The sequence below is a fragment of the Spermophilus citellus genome (genome assembly GCF_964194105.1).
Source record: "Spermophilus citellus genome assembly, chromosome: 6".
Lineage (NCBI taxonomy): Eukaryota > Metazoa > Chordata > Mammalia > Rodentia > Sciuridae > Spermophilus > Spermophilus citellus.
Genome location: NC_138187.1, coordinates 40,197,164 through 40,217,974, shown reverse-complemented (window position 1 = coordinate 40,217,974; position 20,811 = coordinate 40,197,164). Strand labels below are relative to the sequence as shown.

Genomic DNA, 20,811 nt, shown 5'->3' with positions numbered 1-20,811 from the left:
GCTGTGGCCACAACCCTCTGCCTGGTCTGCTTCTAGACACACCCCAGAGAGGGGGTTCCCACAGGTCTTCCCAAAGGGAGGGAGCAGGGGTTTTGGAGCTAGCCTTCCATAGGTACCCCAGAGTTCCTGTTGGCAAGGCTCCCCCGGAGGAACAAGCAGAGCAAGGCTCCACTCCCAAGGGACCAGCTGCTCAGAAGGGTCAAACCCAAATGAAAAAAGCACAGAAATGCAAGACAGGGACATGCAATGAGCAACAGCTTCAGGGTGGGGCTGGGGGCATCAGGAAGAGTCCCTGCCTGCCACTGGCTCTCACCCAGCCAACTCCTCTGCCAACCCCCACAAAAAAAAAAGAAATTTTTTTTTCTACCAAGAAAAACAGAAAAATCAAAAGGGAAGATGCTCGGCAGCACAGGAGTGTTTCCAAGGAGCTTTGCTCAAGAGAGGCTTCGTGGAGACAGGCAAGTACATTCAGCAAGCGGATAGACTGGAACAGTGACCAGGGAGCCACCCCAGCACAGTCCCAAGACCGGAGCCAGCATACCCCACACTACAGTGTAGGGAGCAGGAGGGCAACACCTCTCCCAGGACCAAGATGGCTTCGGCACACCTTTCTGGGTGTGGTACTGGGCCCCAAAGCCCCCTGGAAGCAGGGAATCCTCTGGCATCTTCTCAAAGATGACAGCTAGGTCTCAGGCCTCTGGGGGGCTGTGGCTGCTAGGGTCTACTGGGTGCACTCAGGGCATTTAAAAATATTTTCTGGAGGTGGCAGCAGTGTGGTGGTGCACTCCTGTAATCCCAGCAACTCAGGAGACTGAGGCAGGGGATTGCAATTCGAGGCCAGCCCGGGCAACTCAGTGAGACCTTGTCTCTAAATAAAAAATAAAAAGGACTGGGGGGGTGTGGCACAGTGGTGAAGCACCCTGGATTCAATCCTTAGTACTGGGAAAAAAAAATTCTGCTTAGTTTTCCAATGGGCAGAGGCAAATGGTGTTGGGGGAGGGGTGTATCATGGAGATCAGCCCTAGGACCCACCAGAAGGTGGTGAAGCTAGCATTGCACCTGGGCCGGATAGGTGTTCTTGGACACACTGTCCTTCCTTCTCCAACCTGCCTCTAATGACAAGCTGCCTCTCTGGACACAGCCCAGGCCCCCCCACAGGGAAAGGTCATCTGGGGCTGCATCCATAAGCTGAACTTGGAACTTCTGGCTCAAAACACAGTGCTGGAAGCTCCCCTCCTTTTCCTGGACCCGGCTCCTTTTTTTTCTTTAATATTTATGTTTTAGTTGTAGTTGGACAAGATAACTTTATTTTTTTATTTATATGTGGTGCTGAGGATGGAACCCAGGGCCTCGCACATGCTAGGCGAGCGCTCTACTGCTGAGCCACAACCTCAGCCCCAACCCAGCTCCTTTTTAGTGGCCCCAATTGAGCAGTAGATTTTAAGGACACAAGAAATATTTACTTACAAAGGACTCTTACAACTCCATAATATAAAGAATCAGGTAACCCTTCCAGGGACTGCAGTACCAACATCATCCAGCAGGGGGCGACAGACCACAGTGTTTCCGATGCTCCAGGCGAGGACTTTCCTGCAGGTGAATGGGAGGCTGTCCTGAGTGGAGCTCCCTCCCTTCCTGCCAAAAATGGCCAGGCTTCTGTGAAGTCCTCAGGCAGGCACCCTGCAGACTCTGTGCCCCCAAAGTCATCAACCGCTCCCCAGCACCTTTCAGAGAGAATCGATTCCCTGCCAGCCATGCAATGAAGCCTGGAGAAGAGATGATGCCTGGTTCTTGTCCCTCCTCTGCCGGGAATGTCTCCTCCCCAGCACCTGCCCCCCTGCTCCCACCTAGGGAACCGTTGTCCACAGTCTAGGGGACTCTTGCTGCCACACACCTGGTTGGCTCCACCTCCACCCCTGGCCCGGTTGTGATGGAGACAAGCCATCAGAAAGAGCCCCTCCTGGGCTGGGGATATGGCTCAAGCGGTGGCGCGCTCGCCTCGCATGCGTGCGGCCCGGGTTCGATCCTCAGCACCACATACCAACAAAGATGTTGTGTCCGCCAAGAACTAGAAAATAAATATTAAAAATTCTAAAAAAAAAAAAAAAAAGAAAGAAAGAGCCCCTCCTGAGCAGGCATGTTTTCATTTGCTAACTTGGGTACACCCAAGATTGGGTGCTATTGGAAGTCAAGGTTCTCTTGCTGAGCCCTGAAGAGGGGCTGTGGGAAACGACAACAGGGCTGTGTTATCCTTGTCTCAAAATTGGCGTTTCCTCTCCGAGGATCTGGAATGAACACCTCTTGCCCCAGAAACACAGGGCCTGCCCTGTCTCTCACCCACACAGATGGCCAGTGAGAGCACCAGCCGGCGCATTTCTCTGCTCTCTGTCCCCAGCCTCCACTCTGTGCAGGTGCTGGAGATCCCTGGTAACTATTCTGGAGTGGCTCTTGATTGACCTGAGCTGAGAGGCTGGTGCTCCTGACTTAGCACTGTGAGTGCAGGCAGGTGGGTGTCACTGTGACTACAGGCTCCAGATGTGTGCTCAGTTCCTCCTGGCCAGAGCAGCCACTGTGCCCAGGCCAGGCCTGATGGTTTGCAGGCATGGAGTGCTCCAGCTCAGCCTTGGCTGATGCCCTGTGCCTGCCTGGTGGGTGGTCGAGGGCAGAGTGTGGACACTTCCTGCCTGAGCCTGGCCTCTGCAGTCGCTCCTGGGGTATTGCTACTTTCCAGTTTCACTCTTATCTCAGAGCCACCTTCGCCACACCACTCTGGTCTGCCAGATGGGCCCCTGCTCTTTCGTCCTTTGTACCAGGAGGTAGGCTCCCCTCTGCCCCAGAAGAGGGTGTGGTGCAGCACATAGAGGGAGAGGCACACGAGGCCTGTCGGCCGCCCAACAACAGGAAGGGTCACCATTCAGGGACTTGGAAAGAGGAACCTATTCTATAAAGTTGACCCTGGTGGGGTATAAAGAAAGAGCCCAGACAGCCTCCTCCCTGCCACCCATCTGGGAGAGGAGCACATGCCTCCCAGCTCAGGGATGGCCTCACAAAGAACAGGTGCACGGTGCCCAGGGCACAGTGGGAACCTCCTGCCCAGAGACAGTGATTTTTTCTCATTTTGGTGTCCCTGTCTCCCTTCCCTGAGTTCACAGGTTTTCTCCTAGGGGGTCTGAATTTTGCCTTGGCTCTTCGTGTGTTTGGGGTCTGAATGAACAGATGCCAGGCCTCCCTCAGCTGCTGAATCAGCCCAAGGAAACCTGCTGCTCTGACTCAGAAATCCTTAGGACTTTCTGGCAGTTTGAGACACATGCTGAACTCACCTGCGGGAGCCAGGGGTGAAGCATGTCCTCCGCACGGTGCTACTTTCCATTCCAAACTCTGCAGGTCCAGTCTCAGGGGCTGAGCCCTTGGAGGGCAGCCGTGATGACTGCCACCATGCTGCCTTGCACCTGAATAGCATAGGATCTTCTCCATCCACACGGGCCAGCAGGGGGCAGTCGAAAGCCAGATCAAGATGCAGGAGCACACACTGCCCTGGCCTCCAGCCCTCACCTCCCATCAGCTCCAGCAAGCAAGCTTCCCAGGCCCCCGGCATCCATCGGTACCCAGAACTCCCTCACAGAGGTGCCCACTTGGGTTTCTGAGCCCCTGGGCCCATCTCACAGGGCATCCTGGGTGCAGTTGTGGGATATATGTTTTCCCTAATGATATTAAAGTGGGGCTGATATTTGCTCTGGCTGCCAGCAGAACAGGAGCCTTCCTGACGCCTGCACCAGAGCCCAGCCCTTCCGCTCCGGGAGGCACCTCTCCGCACTCCAGCGCTCTCTTCACTTTACAGTGTGCAGTGAGCATGGACCCGAGATGTGATTTCACTCCTCCAGAAGGCTGGAGACTCGTGATCTTGTTCACAGTATTATGACAAAGTCACTTGTCTTGTGGCTCGATGGGAAGTTCTTCAGTGTTTCTGGCAGTAATAAAATCCCTGCTTTCTCACCCACAAAGATATTAAATTACTGAACAGTTTAATTTGAGCAAAAATTGGGTGCGATCATACACCAAAGGTGGGAGCATGGGCTCCCCAAGCAGACCGCATGAGGAGGCCATGCGCACAAAGGGGTCCGTGTGCGGGTTGTCGTCTGCAGGCTCCTGCGTTAGTGTGAAGGCCACGCACACCTGGGCTCCTCTGTGTCTCCCCCAGGGGAAACGAGCTGACAGACAGGATCCCACCCCACAGCACCCATGATGCCATCAGGGAGACAAGCTGGGCCCCTCCTGTCCCCACGCAGCAAAGAGCCTCCGGCCGGCTCCATGTGCCTCGTGGAAGAGCAGCAGGTACCAACTGCATCCCGACTCCTAAGCCAGCACAATGTCTGCCAGGAGAACCAGCCGACTGGCATACTCACAGGCGATGGGAAATTAACACAGGCATATAATTTATAGAGGATGTAGAATGATAACTCAACACAAGGGGTTTCTTTAAACTAATGATTTTATTGTTTCTATAAAAATGATACATGCTTGTTATAAAACATAGTCATAAAAATACAAGGAAGAAAAAGCCAACAACTGCATCCCGATATTGCCAATGTTCCCTGTGTGGTGTCCAGGCCCCTCCCTGCTGCACAGATTAGAACTAGTCTAACAGACAAATGCTTCCCCAGCGGGGCCCATGCCACATGCATGGGGGCTGCTTCCACTTCCCATTCCTGTCTGTTAAGTATATAACTGATCTTTGTGTCACTTGCCAGGAAGGAGTGCCAAAGGTCTCAGAAAAACATAGGATTTAAACTTAGTCCTGAGAAAACTCCATTATGATGTGACTGCTGCCAACAAATAAGAGAAACCAACTGCTTGCTGGGCACAGTGATGCACATGTCTCTAACCCCAGCTCGGGAGGCTGAAACAGGAGGATCGCAAGTTCAAGGCCAACCTAATCAACTTAGTGAGGCCCTGAGCAACTTGGCAAGACCCTGTCTCAAAACAAAAAATAAAAAGGACTGAGGAAGGGGTTGAGGATGTAGCTCAGTTGGTAGAGTGCTTGCCTCGAATGCACAAGGCTCTGGGTTCAAACCCCAGCACCACCAAAAAACAAACAACAACAACAACAAAAAAAAAACCCTGGGATGTGGCTCAGTGATTAAGCATCCCTGGGTTCAATTCCTGGTACTAAAAAAGAGAGAGGGAGAGAAAGAGAAACTAGTCACAGTTACTCAAGAGATCCAGGTTGTTCCTAGAAACAGCAGGATAGGACAGGGCTAGGGCCCCTTACACAGGGCTGCCTTTGGGACTCAGGTGAGAATCACTGCTGATGTTTTTCACATTTGGGGAAGTGTGATGGGCAGAATAATGTCCCCAAGACAGCAAGGTTCCAATCCTTGGAACCTGTGAACTTGGTACTTCTCATGGTGGAAGGGACTTACCAAAGCGATTTAATTAAGGGTATTGTGACGGGGAGATTACTGGGGCTACCTGTGGGGCACACAGGCACGAGGGTCAGAGTTAGAAATGTGAGCACAGAGGCAGGGTGAGATTGACGATTCAGGAAGGGCCACCACTGGGGAGTGTGTGGCTCCAGCATCTGGCACAGGCTGGGAAACAGACTTTCCCAGAGCTACCTGCAGGAGCACAGGCCTTAGACTGCTTTAGAGCCTGACTTCACAACGCAGTACTTTTGTTTTGCTTTAAGCCAGTGGGTCTGAGGAATTAGTGCAGCAATTAAAAATGAACATGGGAGACCCCCCACCCCCCACTGCCCCAGGAAGAATCTGACTTGCTCTTTAGGCAGGGTGGGTGGGGCCAGCAGAGGGGGTGCCAACAACCCAGGCTGCGGAGCCCTGAGGTATGTGCAGCACCCCCTCCTGGGGGTCATGAGCCAGACGAAGGAGGGGCCCTGCTGGCCTCTGGTCAGTCCTCATCCTTCTGGGAAGGAGATCATGGGCCCACATCTGAGACCAGGGCTGCCTCAAATTCACCCATTATGTCACATCGAAGGAGAGCTCTTGAAAGATTTTCCAAGCAATTGTTTGTTCTGCAGTGCTGGGGATGGCACCCAGGGCTTCTCACATGCTCGTCAGGTACCATGCCACCAAGCTGCACCTCTGGCTATCTGGGCATCTTTTAATGATGGTACAGGTGCACAGGATAAATAAAAAACACATTCTCTATATGGCAAAAGACTCTTGTCATATGACTACCAAAAATATTTTCTGGGAACCTTTGGTGGGAGACTGGCTGGGTTCCCCCTGAGCACCCCATGTTTGCAAACCAGACCTAGAAATTCAGGGTCAGGCAGCTCCTGCTTCTATGTAAGGAATGCGAGTCACCGTGCAATGGTGGCTATGTCAGGGTGCTCTGTTTTTTTTCCTATGATCCCCTGTTGCTGCATTATCTGTGACTGAAATTTATTTCAAAATGAGAATTGAATCGTATATACAGAAAGCTCAACTACAAAGACTTTCATACAAAAAAACTTAAACTTTATATTTCAAATTAATTTCAGACTTCCTAAGGTGGTACCAATAAGAAGGCCATACACCCAGCTCCCCCAAAACACTGAACAGCCTCAGTCCAGAATCAAAGCAGGAAATCCATGCTGGTACCACTCCACTGGCTTACCTGCTGCTAGGAGCCACAAGCAAAATATATGATGTATGGCACCTTTGGTTGTAAAGCCAGCTAGCCACTGAGGTATTATTATGCTAAGATTTACATTCATATGCAAATTGGGCTCCTGCTGTTCACCTTGGCCTACTACTGGACTCATGTTACGGGGACTCATGGAGAGTTCCCATTGGTTGGGGAAGGATAGTAGGAGGAAATTCCGGGGGAGGTCCGGGGGACCCCGGGTCCCGGGAGACGGCGGTTCCGGTTAGACGCCCGCGTGGGAGGACCGGTTTTTTTGCTTGCTGGCGCTGAGAGTGTTGGCGGCTTTTTCAAAATAAAGTTTTGTTCCTGCTTGAGTGGCTCGTGATTCTGTGCCCAGCCAAGACTGCGGCAACCTGCAAGTTCTCAGCACTTAAGAATGTCCCAATGTCCCTTCCCAGAAGCCAGGATCCACATGGCACCGAGTCCCCACATCTCTTTTTTTTTTTTTTTTCTATGAGCATTATTATTTATTGTCCTATTTATTTTTCATAAAACCATATGATACAGGTATTACAGATTAATTAGAATACAGTTGGATATAGGCAAGATAATTTCCACATGGGATGCAGAAGATGCAATCTAATATTACTATCCCCACATCTCTTGTGTGCTCAGCGTATGATAGTTACTGAGCTACATCCCCAGCCCTTTTTGAGACACAGCTTTGCTAAATTCCTGACGCTAGCTTAGAACTCACAATCTTCCTGCCACACCCTCCTGGGCCACTAGGATTACAAGCACATGCCACGGTGCCTGGCTCCATGACCTTGACAGTGTTGATGGGCAACTGTCTGGTGCAAGGTCCCAGGGTGGGTCTGCCTGTTTCTCATGATTAGGTTCAGACTGTGTATTGGGGGCAAGCCTCAGAAGCAAAGCTGTGTCCTCTGTGCATGATACGGGGCATGAGCTGAAGTCAGTCTCATTCCTGGCAATGACCACATGGCCAAGGGGATCACCCCTGTAATGTCACTGTCATTCCCTTTGTAATCACTAAGCATCTGGAGTGGAAGCGTCTCAAGACGTGTTTTGCCTCACATTTTGCTACTAACTTCACTGTCTACTGACGGTTCCTGTCTGCAGCCATTATCACTGTAGTGTTTGTCACACATGATACCTTGTCCCCATCAATTCTTCCATACTAGTCAGAATTCACAAGGAAGAGCTGTCCCTCCTACCACTGACATATTTATTCAATTATTTCCTCCGTTGTGGCTGTAGCCCAGCACCATCATTATTTATTTTCTTCCTCAGTTCATCTCAGGTTTGGCCAGTGGGAGCTCCATTACTGCCTCCTGCCTCCTCTCAGCAAGCTGGGCACTTGTTCAGTAATTCCTTACTTCCTGGCAGATACACTGGGCTCATCTTGACTTCCCCCGCCCTGGCCTTAGCCTCCACCAAGATCCTGGTTCCTCTTGTGAGAGAATGGTAGAACCCAGACCTGGGGCTGGGTGTCATGGCCCTAGGCCTTCCATATACAAGGGCTAGGACACTCGCTTGCTCACGCCGCCTGTGCACCACCCCCCCTCGATTTCTACATCTAGCTGTCCTTACATTAGAAAGCTAGGAGTTCAACAGAGCGGGCTCTCATAATCTACAGTGCTGTTCTAATTTTCCATCTTAGAATAAATGGGGGGCTGGGGATGTGGCTCAAGCGGTAGCGCATTCGCCTGGCATGCGTGCGGCCCGGGTTCAATCCTCAGCACCACATACAAAACAAAGATGTTGTGTCTGCCGAAAACTAAAAAATAAATATCAAGACTCTCTCTCTCTTTTAAAAAAAAAAAAGAATAAATGGGGCCAGAATCATGGTCCATGTGGAAAATGAGCTCACTACCTAAAGATCTTTCGTTAGTTAGCTTTGGTTAAAATGTCTTCCAAAGTAACCCAGCCTAGAGCCATCTCTGCCATCAGTGGCTCCCCACATCCTGGTTCGTGTGTTTTGAGCACAGTTCAGGCAGAACATAGGTGCTGAGAGGCCTCATTCCCAAGGCTTCTCTGCCTAGTGGGTGCCATTTAGTTTCTGGTTTATCCTTCTTGATTTTTTTTTTTTTTTTGTACAAATAAGTGAATAATCCTATGGCTTCCCGTGTCCCTTCTCTGTAATGTTCAACAGGTGCTCTTGTGGCTCTGCGTTTCCCTGTTTATTAGGATGTGGCGCCACTCATCACATCAGCTCAGCCTGTCCTCCGTTGCTGGTGCAGTGCTCTGCCGCATGGAGGTCGCAGTTCATACAGTATCTGGCACAGGAGGGAGTTTGGGTTGTTTAATGCTTTGCAATTGCAAAATGTGCTGCGATGTGCACACTGTACACATAGACTTAGAGCTGGGCATGGTGGTGCACTCCTGTAATCCCAGAGGATGAGGCAGGAGGCTTGCAAGTTCGAGGCCAGTTTAAGTACTTGATAAGGCCCTAAGCAACTTAATGAGACCCTCTCTCCGAATAAAAAATAAAAAGGGCTGGAGATGTGGCTCAGTGGTTAAGCACCCCTGGGTTCAATCCTCACTACCCCAAAAATTAATAATAATAATAATAATAAAATAAAATACTTAGGAATGGCTCAATTTGGCTTAAGACTTTTAAAATAAAATAATAAGCCCCAACTCTGCAGCACACTGAATATGACAGAGATCAAATGCTAAACAGGCTGCAGACAGGAGCAGTTGCACGTGATAACCATGCTCAGTGGGCATGTGGAAATGAACTCAGCCCAAGAAACATCTCCTCCCGCAGGGTTGTTTGGGATGTCTAACAGAGAAAGGGCTCACCATGGCACAGAAAACTCAAGGCCTTAAACGCAGAGAACTGGGGATGAGCTGAAAGCCTCCACCCCTCACAGACCCACGGTGCAGAGGGGCCCATTCTCAGGGCTTACAACTGGCAGGCTTGTCTGCCCTTCCTGGCAGGCCTGGGGAAGGTTTGCCACCAGAGGGTCATGCCCTGGTTCTCTTCCCCCCAAACCTCCTCTCACTGTCCTCCACACACTTCCCAGGAGCCAAGGAAGGTAGTCTGCAGGGCCAGCCCTTCCCAACCGTGCTGCGAAGAGGGGCAGGTCTGAGCGCAAACAGGCCCAGATGCACATGAGCATTTGTTGGTGGCCTTGAACCCTGGCATACAGCAGAATACCTGTGATGTTAAGCAACCCACAGGCAATTCTGAAAAAGACCCAAGCTCAGGGCGTGGTGGCACACACCTGTAATTTCAGGACTCAGGAGGCTGAGGCAGGACAATCATGAGTTCAAAGCCAGCTTCAGCAACTCAGCAAGGCCCTAAGGAACTCAGTAAGACCCCATCTCTAAATAAAATATAAAAAGGGGGCTGGGGATGTGGCTCAAGCGGTAGCGCGCTCGCCTGGAATGCGTGCGGCCCGGGTTTGATCCTCAGCACCACATACCAACAAAGATGTTGTGTCCGCCGAGAACTAAAAAATAAATATTAAAAATTCTCTCTCTCTCTCTCTCACTCTCTCTCCTCTCTCACTCTCTCTTTAAAAAAAAATTAAATAAATAAATAAAATATAAAAAGGGCTGGGGATGTGGCTCAGTGGTTAAGCACCAACAAGTTCAATACTCAGTACTAAAAAAAGAAAAAGAAAGACACCTGGGCCGAGAGCCACCATTGTAAGCACTACTTAAAGAACTCAGTTGACACCAGGGCACCACTACTGGGATGCACCCAGGGATTCTGAGCAAGCATTGGCAGTGAAAGAAGTGGGGTGTAATAATAGGATAAAAAAATAGAAAACAACCCAGTCTAACTACAAATGAAATGAGATATTTTATTATTTATAGTCTCACTACAAATGAATTGATATTTTATCCTTCAGCAGTACAATAAGTTACTGAAATTAAATGTCTAGTTTGTAATATACCCTAATACTAACTAGAAAACAAAACTTTGGTTATGAAGGTACTTGGTGCAAGGCATAAACAAAAAAATCAAGAAGCCAAATATGTCAAAAAGCCAAATTATTTCTCACTTCCTATTTTATATTCTAGTTTTATTGGGGGAAAAAAAGGAGATGCACTGGCATGCCTGTGCAGGAGCACAAAACAGGGCAATGCCTTGCCAAGGAAGTCATTTCCGGACAGAATGTGTGTGTCAGGGACTGGAATCTGCACACTTGGCGCATCAGTAAGGAGCGCTACCCAGAGCACTGCAGCGTGAGGGTGGCATTCCGCAGGTCGTCTCTACCAGGAGCCTCCTGGGACGCTGTGATGCACAAGATTTAAAGATAAAAGCATCTTATAAAAGGTAAATGAAGCTCTAAAAGAAACAGAAATTTTTGAACATGATTTGGGGTGCTCCAGGAGATAGGTGAGTCCTCCACAAGTCATCCCCACAAGCAAGGCACCTCCACCTGGCTGCAGGTGGTACGCTGCAAAGCATCCTGAAGGCCTGCTGCTGAGGACCACGCGGGCAGGTGAGGGCCGCGAGCAGAAGGGCCTGTGCTCACCTCAGAGCACCTCTTGGACGCAGCCCACTGGTCATCTTCTCATTAAGATTTATTTTTTGCCTCTGATTTTCCATCTATCAAGTCACCAAATCCCAGTTTTTCCAATGGTTCCTGTGCCATCAGCTGCCTAAAAGAAAAAACGGGAAGCAGTCAGGTGCAAGAGCAAGGTCCACCCAGGCCCACCACACACTTCTCTGTCACAACAGCCATTCCTGGGGGGTTCCTGGGACCTCATTCTATGTCTTAGAGACAGAGCAGTATTGTTTGATGGGCCCCCCTGCCTGTGCTCTCCCCAGAGGGTGGTGCCCACCCAAAGCCTCCATGTCTCCTTTCAGACACTTTGAGGGCCTCTGTGGCCTGCCTTCCTGGGGGAAGCATGCACCACCTCACAATTCAGAGGAGGAAGCTGTTGAGGGTGTGGACAGAGGTTGGCCATCAACAGGTGTCCACACAGGTGTGTGAAGCCCCCGAGGGAGGGGGTGAACCAGGGCTGAGGAGCCCAGCTCCAGAGCCACGGCACTCTGGGACAGACATGTGCAGGTGCAGGACCTCTTCACACCTGGCCTCCAGGTCACCATGAAGGCGTATCTGATGAGGCAGGAGGATGGAACACACTACTTAATAATTTATTAGCTTTAAAATATTTAATATGTGAAGTGTGGGCTCTATTTTGCTCCTCTCAGTCCTACACAGTCAGGGCCTGGCCCCACCAGCAAGAGACCAAGGCCAGCTACTAGACCCATCTGTCAGACCCCAGGCAGCCAGCATCCCCCCTATAACCACTGGGTGTCAGCCTCCTCCTGTGCTGGTAGAAGCCCAAACCATTAAAGTCAACGCCCAACACTGAGCACTGTGCAGCCCTTGCTGGGCCTCCCACCTCCCCTGCCTTGGGCAGGTTCAGAGGGCAGGGGAGAAGGGCTCAGAATCGGGTGGAGGGAGGGCTCAGAGAGCAGGGAGAAGGGAGGGGCTCAGAGCACAGGGGGAGAAAACACCTCAAGGACTGTGTAAGTCTCTCCTGGTGCCCCACCTGTGCTTTTCATGTTTGAAAAATCAAAGGTGTTTTTGCCCCTCAAAGGATTAAAGTGTTGAAACTTGCCCATTGAGCAGGACAGCAAGAAGTAAAGCCAGGTGTCTGTTCCCATCAGAGCCTCGCCCCATGAACCAGCAATGGCGCCAGGCCAACAAAACCTGGGCCCACCCCTTTCATTCAAGATGTCCTCAGAACTGCATGTTCCCATTTAGTACAATTCTATAACATGGAATCCACAAGCTATTTCTAGACTCCATGTTAGGCAAACAATAACAAAGTTTCACTACATCTTGGTAAAGAACACATCTGGCCAACAGCTCTTCACACCCACCTATTAGACTTTGCCTGGCCAATAGAATAATGACCCCCAAAGATGTGCACATGTCAATTATTGGAGCCTGGAGAATGCTATCTCACCTGGGGAAGGGGAATCCGGCTGCTAATCATCAGGTTTTGAGATGAGAGTATCTTGTGTTATGTAGGTGGATGCATCGAATCACCTGAATCCTTAGAACTGGAGAACCATTCCTGGCTTTGCCCAGAAAGGAAATGGCAAAAGGATCAGAGATGCACCACAGCTGGCTATGAGGATGGAGGAAGGGGCTCCAAGCCCAGGAATACAGGTGATTCTAGCAGCTGGACAGGGCAGGAGCCTCCAGCAGGAACCAGGCCTGCTGGCACCTTGACTCCAGAACCAGAGACTCACGCCAGACTTCAACCTATACTACTCGGGACCACAGGTGGTTCCGGCCGCCTGCCCATGGTGTCTGTTACAGGGACCACCCAAAGCAAGTGTAGCGGTGCTTGCCCTGTTGCTGCCACTGATGTTCAAGAGGAAGAAGGAGCAAGAAGGAAAGACCACGAGCCAGATGGGACGCAGTTCAAGAGATGCCCACAGTCCTCGTGGAAGCCAGCCCCATGGCTTTCAGCAAGTCCTATGGCTAGAAGAACGGTTTCAGAGCTCTCTTTAGCCTAAGTGAATCAGCCACAAATTTTTCCCATTTCCTAGTCATTGTTTAAGGACTGAGCCACTCAGATACCCGCCAAGAATCACTCTGGAATCTTCATAAAAAGCAAAATTAGTCCTGTTTATAACAGTGCCATCATTTCACAGGTATTTAACTTCATGCTTCAGTGCAGTGGGATATTTATAGATTTCTTGTTATTTTTAAAGCTGTTTTAGTTGTAGATGGACACATAACTTTATTTATTTAATTTTATGTAATGCTGAGGATCAAAACCAGTGCCTCACATGTGCAAGGCAAGCACTCCACCACTGAGCCACAACTACAGCCCCATACTTCTTGTTCTTGAGGGTAATAATGGCAGCAACGCTGATGGTCCCCAAGTCATACCAAGTGCTCCTTCACTTTCCAGGCCAGAGGCCCCATGGTCCCATCACAGGGTGGATGGTAAGAGCGAAGATGCTCCATCAGGTCATGTATATGACCCTGATGTCCCTAAGACAGGACCTGAACTTTTAAATTACTACAGAGGTTTGAGATCTTAGATTATTATGTATTAGTCTTCGCCAATGTAACCCCAATTTTGACTTTTTTTCTAGGAGAAAATATGGTCCTCCAAGACAGATACCTACTTTTCCCTCGTGCTGAAACAGCCCAAGCATGAGAACTTTAAAAACTCTACTGAGGACCATTTTCTGAAAAGATGCATGTGAAAGTAAGTAGAGATAAAAGAGGGTTTGGGATTTTAGCACAGAAAAAAGGAAGGAAGAAAATAAATGGTTAAAAGTGTGGGTGTGTATGTACGTGCACACAGGCATGCTCATGTTTTACATGAGCCAGCAGCAGGTGTGTGATATCCTGACCTGAGTCTGGGTAGGCCAACCTTGACTATCTTTTATGATGTTTGATGATTTTCATGAACAACCAACCAGCCACAATTATCCAGTCGAAATAACTCAGCAAAACAAAACATACACAGCTGCACACTTGCCTCAATGTCACCTGGCCAGTCAGTGAAACCACTGAACGATGTGGCACCATGTCCTTTCTCCTGCTATCCTCACTGGCTGCATCCAAGCAGCACTGAGTGCAGCACAGGTGCAGATGCGGGCAGCTGCCTGCAGCTCAGCCCAGGACACACAGGGAAAGTGAGACTTCCTCTTCCCAGACCTGCCTGGTAGCCTTCATCAGGGAGGCCAGACACCTTTCCGGCTCCCACATCCACCATATCCTCTGAAGAAACTCCAGGTAGGAGCAGCTGTGGCCTGGGCCCAGCTCTGTGGACAGCCCATGGAATGCTCATCTTATTTGCTAACTTTCTCCAGCATATCTAGACCTACTTATACCCCAGGCACAGGCAGAGATCACTCTTCTCGAAAGCTTGGCAGCACCAAGAAGAAATTCTCAGTTCTAGCCTCCTAAAGATCTATCAGCTTAAGATATTCAAAGATGTGGTTCCAACCCATGTGCAATTTAGAGGTGACAGGAGCTGGATTTAGTGTGGCCCTTGGACATTCAAGTCCCTGTGAGCCCAAGAAACACCTATGAAGGCAGGACAAGGGCCTCACAGGAGGTCCACACTGCCAAAGCCCATCACCCTTACAGTCCCAAAGGTCCACACTGAAGGCACACATCTGAACCTTGAGGAAGTGTTCAAAGTTTGTTGCTCAAACTGAAAAGAGGGCTTAAGTAGACCACTGATGTCAAACTGTGAAGCCAGAATTAGACAGCAGTCAGTATAGACAGGTAAATCAAGTCAGATCAAGGAAGACAATTTTAAGTGAAACTGGGAAGTAGGAGACTGTCCCCTAAGGGATTGAAATGTTAATTTCTTGACAGCCCTTTCTCCACCCTTATCAAGAACCTGCCCCTGCTCTAACCAAGGTAACCTGTCCCAGGAATTGCCCCTCCCTACAGAGAACTATAAGGTTATTAATTAATGTGTCCAGGGCTGCTCCATCCTGTCCTTCCCCCTTCAGTCCACCTGTTTCCCACCTTTGGGCCATCCCACCCAGCATTCCAGGGGCTAGTCACACATGCAGGAAGGAGAGATAAAGGAAAGAGCAGGAGAACAAAGGGAGCCTAAGACCTTAAAAAGGCAGAACACCCTCACTTCTGGGGATACCAGGATGCCAGCTGTGGCCCCCTTCTCTGTCCTGGGAGAAGTCTATGTTACCCCTTTTTAAATAAACTTTGCTTTATATGCTTGCCTCAGTGTGCTTCTCTAATGTTCAAACTTCAACATGTGAGGGAGCAGAACTCGTCACCCATAACTGGTGGTATCACCTGTCTGAACATTGAATTCCTTAGGGAGCTTACTGTGGCCTCAAAAAAGCAAAAATGAAAACTCCCACCATGATCATATAATTATATGTTACATGTTTTGTCACATTAAGGATTAAAATAGCTCTTATTTTAAGTAAAAGCTTCACAGGTCACAGTTAGAAATGTTTTGTTTTTGTTTAAAAGTGAACGCTGGTGAATTCTGGTTAAGATAGAAGAATCATCCATCTTTCATCGTTTTTTCAATAGTCTATTGTCTTCCTGTCACATTCCAAACAGCTTTAAGTGGAACAAAATGACACAGTGCATATTTTTATAGTCTGAGAATGTGAAAGAAATAAACTGTGTACCCGCACAATCTTCAAATCTTTTGACTCAGCATTTTATGATGTACGACTCTAAAACCTTAATGACAGGTCAGTAGCACCCAAGTTTGGAAAGAAAATGCTCTGAGGAATGCAATCATGGGTAATGCTGTCACTCAAGAAACGGTTCCCAGGATTGCCAAACAGCTTCTAGTACAATCTCATCTGATAAGCTTCAATTACACTAGCAAACGCCCTACAGTTCTGAAATACACAAGTTGAACTCCCGGGCTGAATAATGGCTTTTTAGGGAGGAAAACAGCTTTGGCTGGAGAAGTGGGAGTAGAAGTCATAATAGTGAGCTTGTACTTGCCTTTCCATCCTGCACTCTAAATATTCTTTTGATTCATTTCTGCACAAAGCATTTTCAAAATGATTGTCACGGAGACACTTCATGAATTTCTCTTTAAAGCTTTTACATTCACCTAGAAGGATAAGGAAAATGTCTTCTTTTCACAGTGAAAACATGAGTTGCCAACACAGCAGCCTTAGAGTGGCATCACTGTCCTTTTCAAAACTTGTTTCCCTCATAGGGACCAGCGGATGTGAGGCCCCAGGCTACATCCCCAGCACAGGGAAAACAAAAACAAACCTTGATTTCTTCAGAAACATGGAAAATGACACTCAAAAGACAAAACCAAGTGCAGTAAAATGTTAAGGGCAGAATCAAGATAGTAGGACAGGGGAGTTTATGGTAAGAGTTCTTTTAACTTCACTGTGTTTTGGAAAAATTCACAACAAAATATTTGGGAAGAAACAATAATCTAGGGCTGAGGCTACGGCTCAGTGGTAGCGCACTTGCCTGGCTTGTGGGAGGCACTGGGTTCGATTCGCAGTACTACATACAAATAAATAAAATAAAGGTCTATCAACAGCATATATATATATATATATATATATATATATATATATATATATATTTTTTTTTTTTTTTTAAAAAGAAAGAAACAAGAATCTAGGCTGGGCTTGGTGGCACACGCCTATAGTTCCAGTAGCTCTGGAGGCTAAGACAAAAGGATCACAACTTCAAAGCCAACTCAGCAAAAGTGAGGCACTAAGCAACTCAGTGAGACCTTGTCTCTAAATAAAATACAAAATAGGGCTGGGGATGTAGCTCAGTGGTTGGGTGCCCCTCAGTTCAAGCCCCAGTAACCCCCCCCCAAAAAAATAACTGGCACTTTTACCACTAATAACAATTGCTCATGTTCTGGCACCACACTTTTGAGTAAAAGCAAGAGGAAGATCAAAACTGAATCCTGTTTGGGGGCTGGGGCTGTAGCTCAGTGGCAGAGCACTTGCCTTGCAAGTGTGAGGCACTGGGTTCGATCCTCAGCACCACATAAAAATAAAGGCATTGTGTTGTGTCCATTTACACCAAAAAAAAATATTTAAAAAAGCTAAATATATATATATATATATATATATATATATGAAAGAACTGAATCCTGTTTCGCGGAGTCGGTGTACTATCCCTGTCACATTAGAGCCATAGTCCCAGTAAGCTCTCACCAGGAGAGTCCAGGCCCCCACGGGGACCTTCAGTTCACGGGGTCCCTCAGCCTGTTTCTCTGTCAGCCCCCAAAGAGGATCAGGGCAGGTCCAGTCCAGCAGCCTGGGACGGGCCTGGAGCACTGCTGGCTATGGGAATCATACCCAGGATCCCAGACACTGAAGCCCGGAACACAGCCCTGAGCTGACCAGCACTAGCTGACCAGGACTCCGGACCACCCTCTGGCCCAGCCTCTCCCCTCGACCTGCCCCTAGGACCCGCCCCTCCCTCAGGACCCGCCCCAAGACCCTCCCCTTCTAGTACCCGCCCCCTCCTCAGACCCTCCCCCTGGGACACCGGTCCCAGATAGGATCCTCCCAGGGTCCTCCCCTCGGACCCACCCCGCTCCTAGGACCTCCCCTTCCTCGGACCCTCCCCTCCCCTAGGCTCCGCCCCTACACTCTCGAGCCAGGGTGATGCCGCCCGCCGACTCCCACCCTCACCAAAGTGATCCAGAGGGAAGCTTCCCTTGTCCGGTGGCCGCGGCTGGAAGCTCTTGGCCCCGAAGTTCATGGCGGTCGACATGACGGCTGTGCCGGGTTTCAGCGAGCGGGATGGGCGGCGTGCGCAGGGCTGCCAGCCGAGGACCGAGCAAGCCTCTGGGAGCGCCGAGCGCATCGAGCCCCGGGTCTGCCCCGCCCCGCGGCAAGGCCCCGCCCCCACCACGCCCCGGGGCAAGGGCCCGCCCCGCGGCAAGGGCCTGGCCACGCCCCAGGGACAAGGCCCCAGGTCCAGCTTCTCGTTCCAGCCTCCTTCCCTCAACTCCGGAAGCTCCAGCCAACCCTGGGCGGCTGCCTGTCGCGTTCCAGTCCTTTTTCCCATCTGAGCAGAGGGCCTAATCATGGCAAGAAATGCATCACATGAGGGAGTGTGCACTAGCTTCCTGCCATAACACGGTACCACACACAGAGGCTTAAAAGTCAGAGAAGTCTTCTGTGGTTCAGGAGGCCAGAAGTCTGAGATCAAATGTGGGCTGGGCTGTCCTTTCTGCTGGCTCCAGGGAGACTCAGACCCAGGCACTGGGATGTGCTGCCAACTTTTGGTGTTCCTTGGCTGGTAGAAGTAGCACCCTCCCCTGCCCCCACTTCATTTGGCCTTCTCCCTGGGTGTCTCTGTGTCCAGATTGCCTCTTTATAAGGATACCTGCTAATGTTGAGTTAGGGATCATCCTAATGACTTCATCTTAACTGAATATATCTGCAACAACCCAATTTAAAAAAAAAAGAAAATTGACATTCTTAGGTATTGGGGGCTAGAAATATTGGGGGAATATTCTGTTGGAACAAAAGTGAAGCCTCTGGCATTTGCATAGAACTGTTGTTATAGAAACAATAACAAGAGGAAAAAGGGCTTTTGAGGCCTTGGTGCTCAACTGCAGAGCCTTTGCCCAGCTCTGAACCTGGGGACCACCTATCCTCTGCATGTCAACGTTCCTCAGCTGCATGATGAAGGAGATAGATTACTGGCCATTCCAGATTCTGCCTGAACTTCGATTTCCATCTCTTCTCCCATCCACCCATTAACAATGACTGCACACCAACCACATGCCAGGCCTGGCAGGAAGCAACACAGAGCTCACAGCTGGACCCTCTGGATGAGCTTTCTTACCCCAGTGCTCTGAAGGGACACAACATCACAGCTGCTTCTACTGTTGGATGGAGAAGCTGACTTCAGCAGCTTCCCAGAGGGGTTTCAGAGAGGTGCCCGGCCAGCAAACCCTGAGCTTGCCCCTCTTTTAGCTTGACTGGGGCACCTCTCTGGAGCCTTCCAGCATTCCGCTTGCTGTTCCCTGCACACCTGCCCCCAACACAACACACCACTGGACTCCTGTGTTCCAGTCTGGATTCACCTCTTTGCCCAGAGACAACCCTGAATGTTCGTGAACACCCAGCAGAGGAAACCTCATTGCAAGGACCCAGGGAAGTCCCACGCTTTAGGAAGCCCATTTCAGTTGCCAGAGGCTCTGGGGCTCTGGGCCCACTTAAAACTACAAAAGGAAAAATTGCACCTTGTTCTTGTCACATAAACAACCATTTTACATGGCTGAAACCAGGGACTGCACACTGGGTTATTCATTAATAAGGTTCCAGGGCTGCGAACAATAGAAGCTTTTATTACCCAGCAAATAGCCCTTTCCACTTGACTAGATCACACCACTTAGCAGTAAAGGACAGCCCCCTCCCCTGAGGTTGCCACAGCCTCTGTCTGGCAGCACTGAGGAACTAGGGACGTAGCAGAGGCCAGCTTTTAATTGACTGTCTCCTCGCAAATGATTATTGCTTTATATGAGATCTTTAACTGGTAGAGATTTTTATTTGCAGTTCACTGAGAGGAAAAGTGGGGAAAGAGCTAACCTTTCTGAACTCTATTGTGTTATTTTCACACAAGGCACTTTTCACACGAGATCCCCAGTAACTAGACCAATACCTGGCACAGATAGGTGCTCAATCGATCGTTTTGAGTGAATATAGTTAGGATGATGTTACCCTTGTCACCTCATACACAGAGAGAGAATGAACTCAAAGGGGTCAAATCCCTCCTTTAACATTATAGAGTCGAGGGAGGCTGAGGCAGGAGGATTGCAAGTTTGAGGCCAGACTGGGAACTTAGGGAGACTCTATCCCAAACTTAAATTTGGAAAAGGTCTGGGGGTGTAGCTTGGTGGTACAGTGCTCCTGGGTTCGACCCCCATCCCTGCAAAACAAACAAAAAGATTATGGAGCCAGCATGTGGGTTACTTACTTCTTTGTAACACGTGGCCCCAAATTTAATGATAGGAAATAGCAACGATTTGCTTTGCTCAGGAACTTGCAGTCTGGACAGGTCTTGGTGGAGACAGCACCACATGGTATCAGCTGGAATGGGCTACTGCAGAAGGTGCATTCTGGCTGCTGATGAGTGGGCACAGGTCATTGGGTGGGAGTGTGACCATGCAGGGACTGCATACTGGGTTATTCATTAATAAGGTTCCAGGGCTTTGAACAATAGAAGCTTTTATTACCCAGCAAATAGCCCTTTCCACTTGACTAAATCACACCAGTCGGCTGCCTCCACCTGAGCTACTCTGCTTGGGCCCCCTCACAGCATGGCGGCTGGGCCTGAGAGCAAGCAGTCCAGAGAAACAGGTGGAAACTGCATCTCTTTTGTGATCTAGCTTTGGCAGCCCTGCAGGTCTGCTTCCATCATGGTCAGGAGTGCCCTCCAGATTCAAGGGAAGGGAAACCCAGGCCCCTTCTCTTAATGGGAGGAAGGAAAACTTGTATTATATGGAGGCTGTGTGGTTGGGAGCACCTGTGTGGCTCTTTGGACGCTGCCGTCGCCATGGCTAGCAAGTGGAGGGAATGAGCTTGGAACCCATTCTGTCTGACTCCTGACCCCTGTGGTAAACCCACCAGCCCCACCTCTGGTGGCAGGGCCAGGTGTGGCCTGAGCCTTCATTCAACCAGGCCACGGCACAACTCAAGATTGGGATCTGATGGTCCTGATCAAGTCTGATCAGAACAATCCGCAGTCAGTGTGG

At 49.6% G+C, this 20,811-nt stretch overlaps 1 protein-coding gene across 1 annotated transcript; it reads right to left on the bottom strand.

The window, feature by feature from the left end:
- Positions 1–10,397: 10,397 nt before the first annotated feature.
- COX19 (cytochrome c oxidase assembly factor COX19) lies at positions 10,398–17,888 on the bottom strand. The gene is made up of 4 exons (XM_081297704.1): positions 17,735–17,888; positions 16,052–16,167; positions 11,100–11,222; positions 10,398–10,855 (listed from the first exon to the last, which is right to left on the bottom strand). Exons 1-3 carry the CDS (start codon positions 17,814–17,816, stop codon positions 11,142–11,144), a joined length of 279 nt encoding a protein of 92 aa, XP_081153830.1. The 5' UTR covers positions 17,817–17,888; the 3' UTR covers positions 10,398–10,855; positions 11,100–11,141.
- Between the last annotated feature and the right edge of the window lie 2,923 nt (positions 17,889–20,811).

Bases quoted from the DNA above. Each gene is read 5' to 3' on its own strand.
- COX19 (XM_081297704.1), bottom strand. From the start codon at position 17,816: ATGTCGACCGCCATGAACTTCGGGGCCAAGAGCTTCCAGCCGCGGCCA. The intron at 16,168-17,734 runs GTGAGGGTGGGA...TTATCCTTCTAG, and splicing joins CTTCCCTCTGGATCACTTTG to GTGAATGTAAAAGCTTTAAA. The intron at 11,223-16,051 runs GTACAAGCTCAC...TCTTTTAGGCAG, and splicing joins AGTGCAGGATGGAAAGGCAA to CTGATGGCACAGGAACCATT.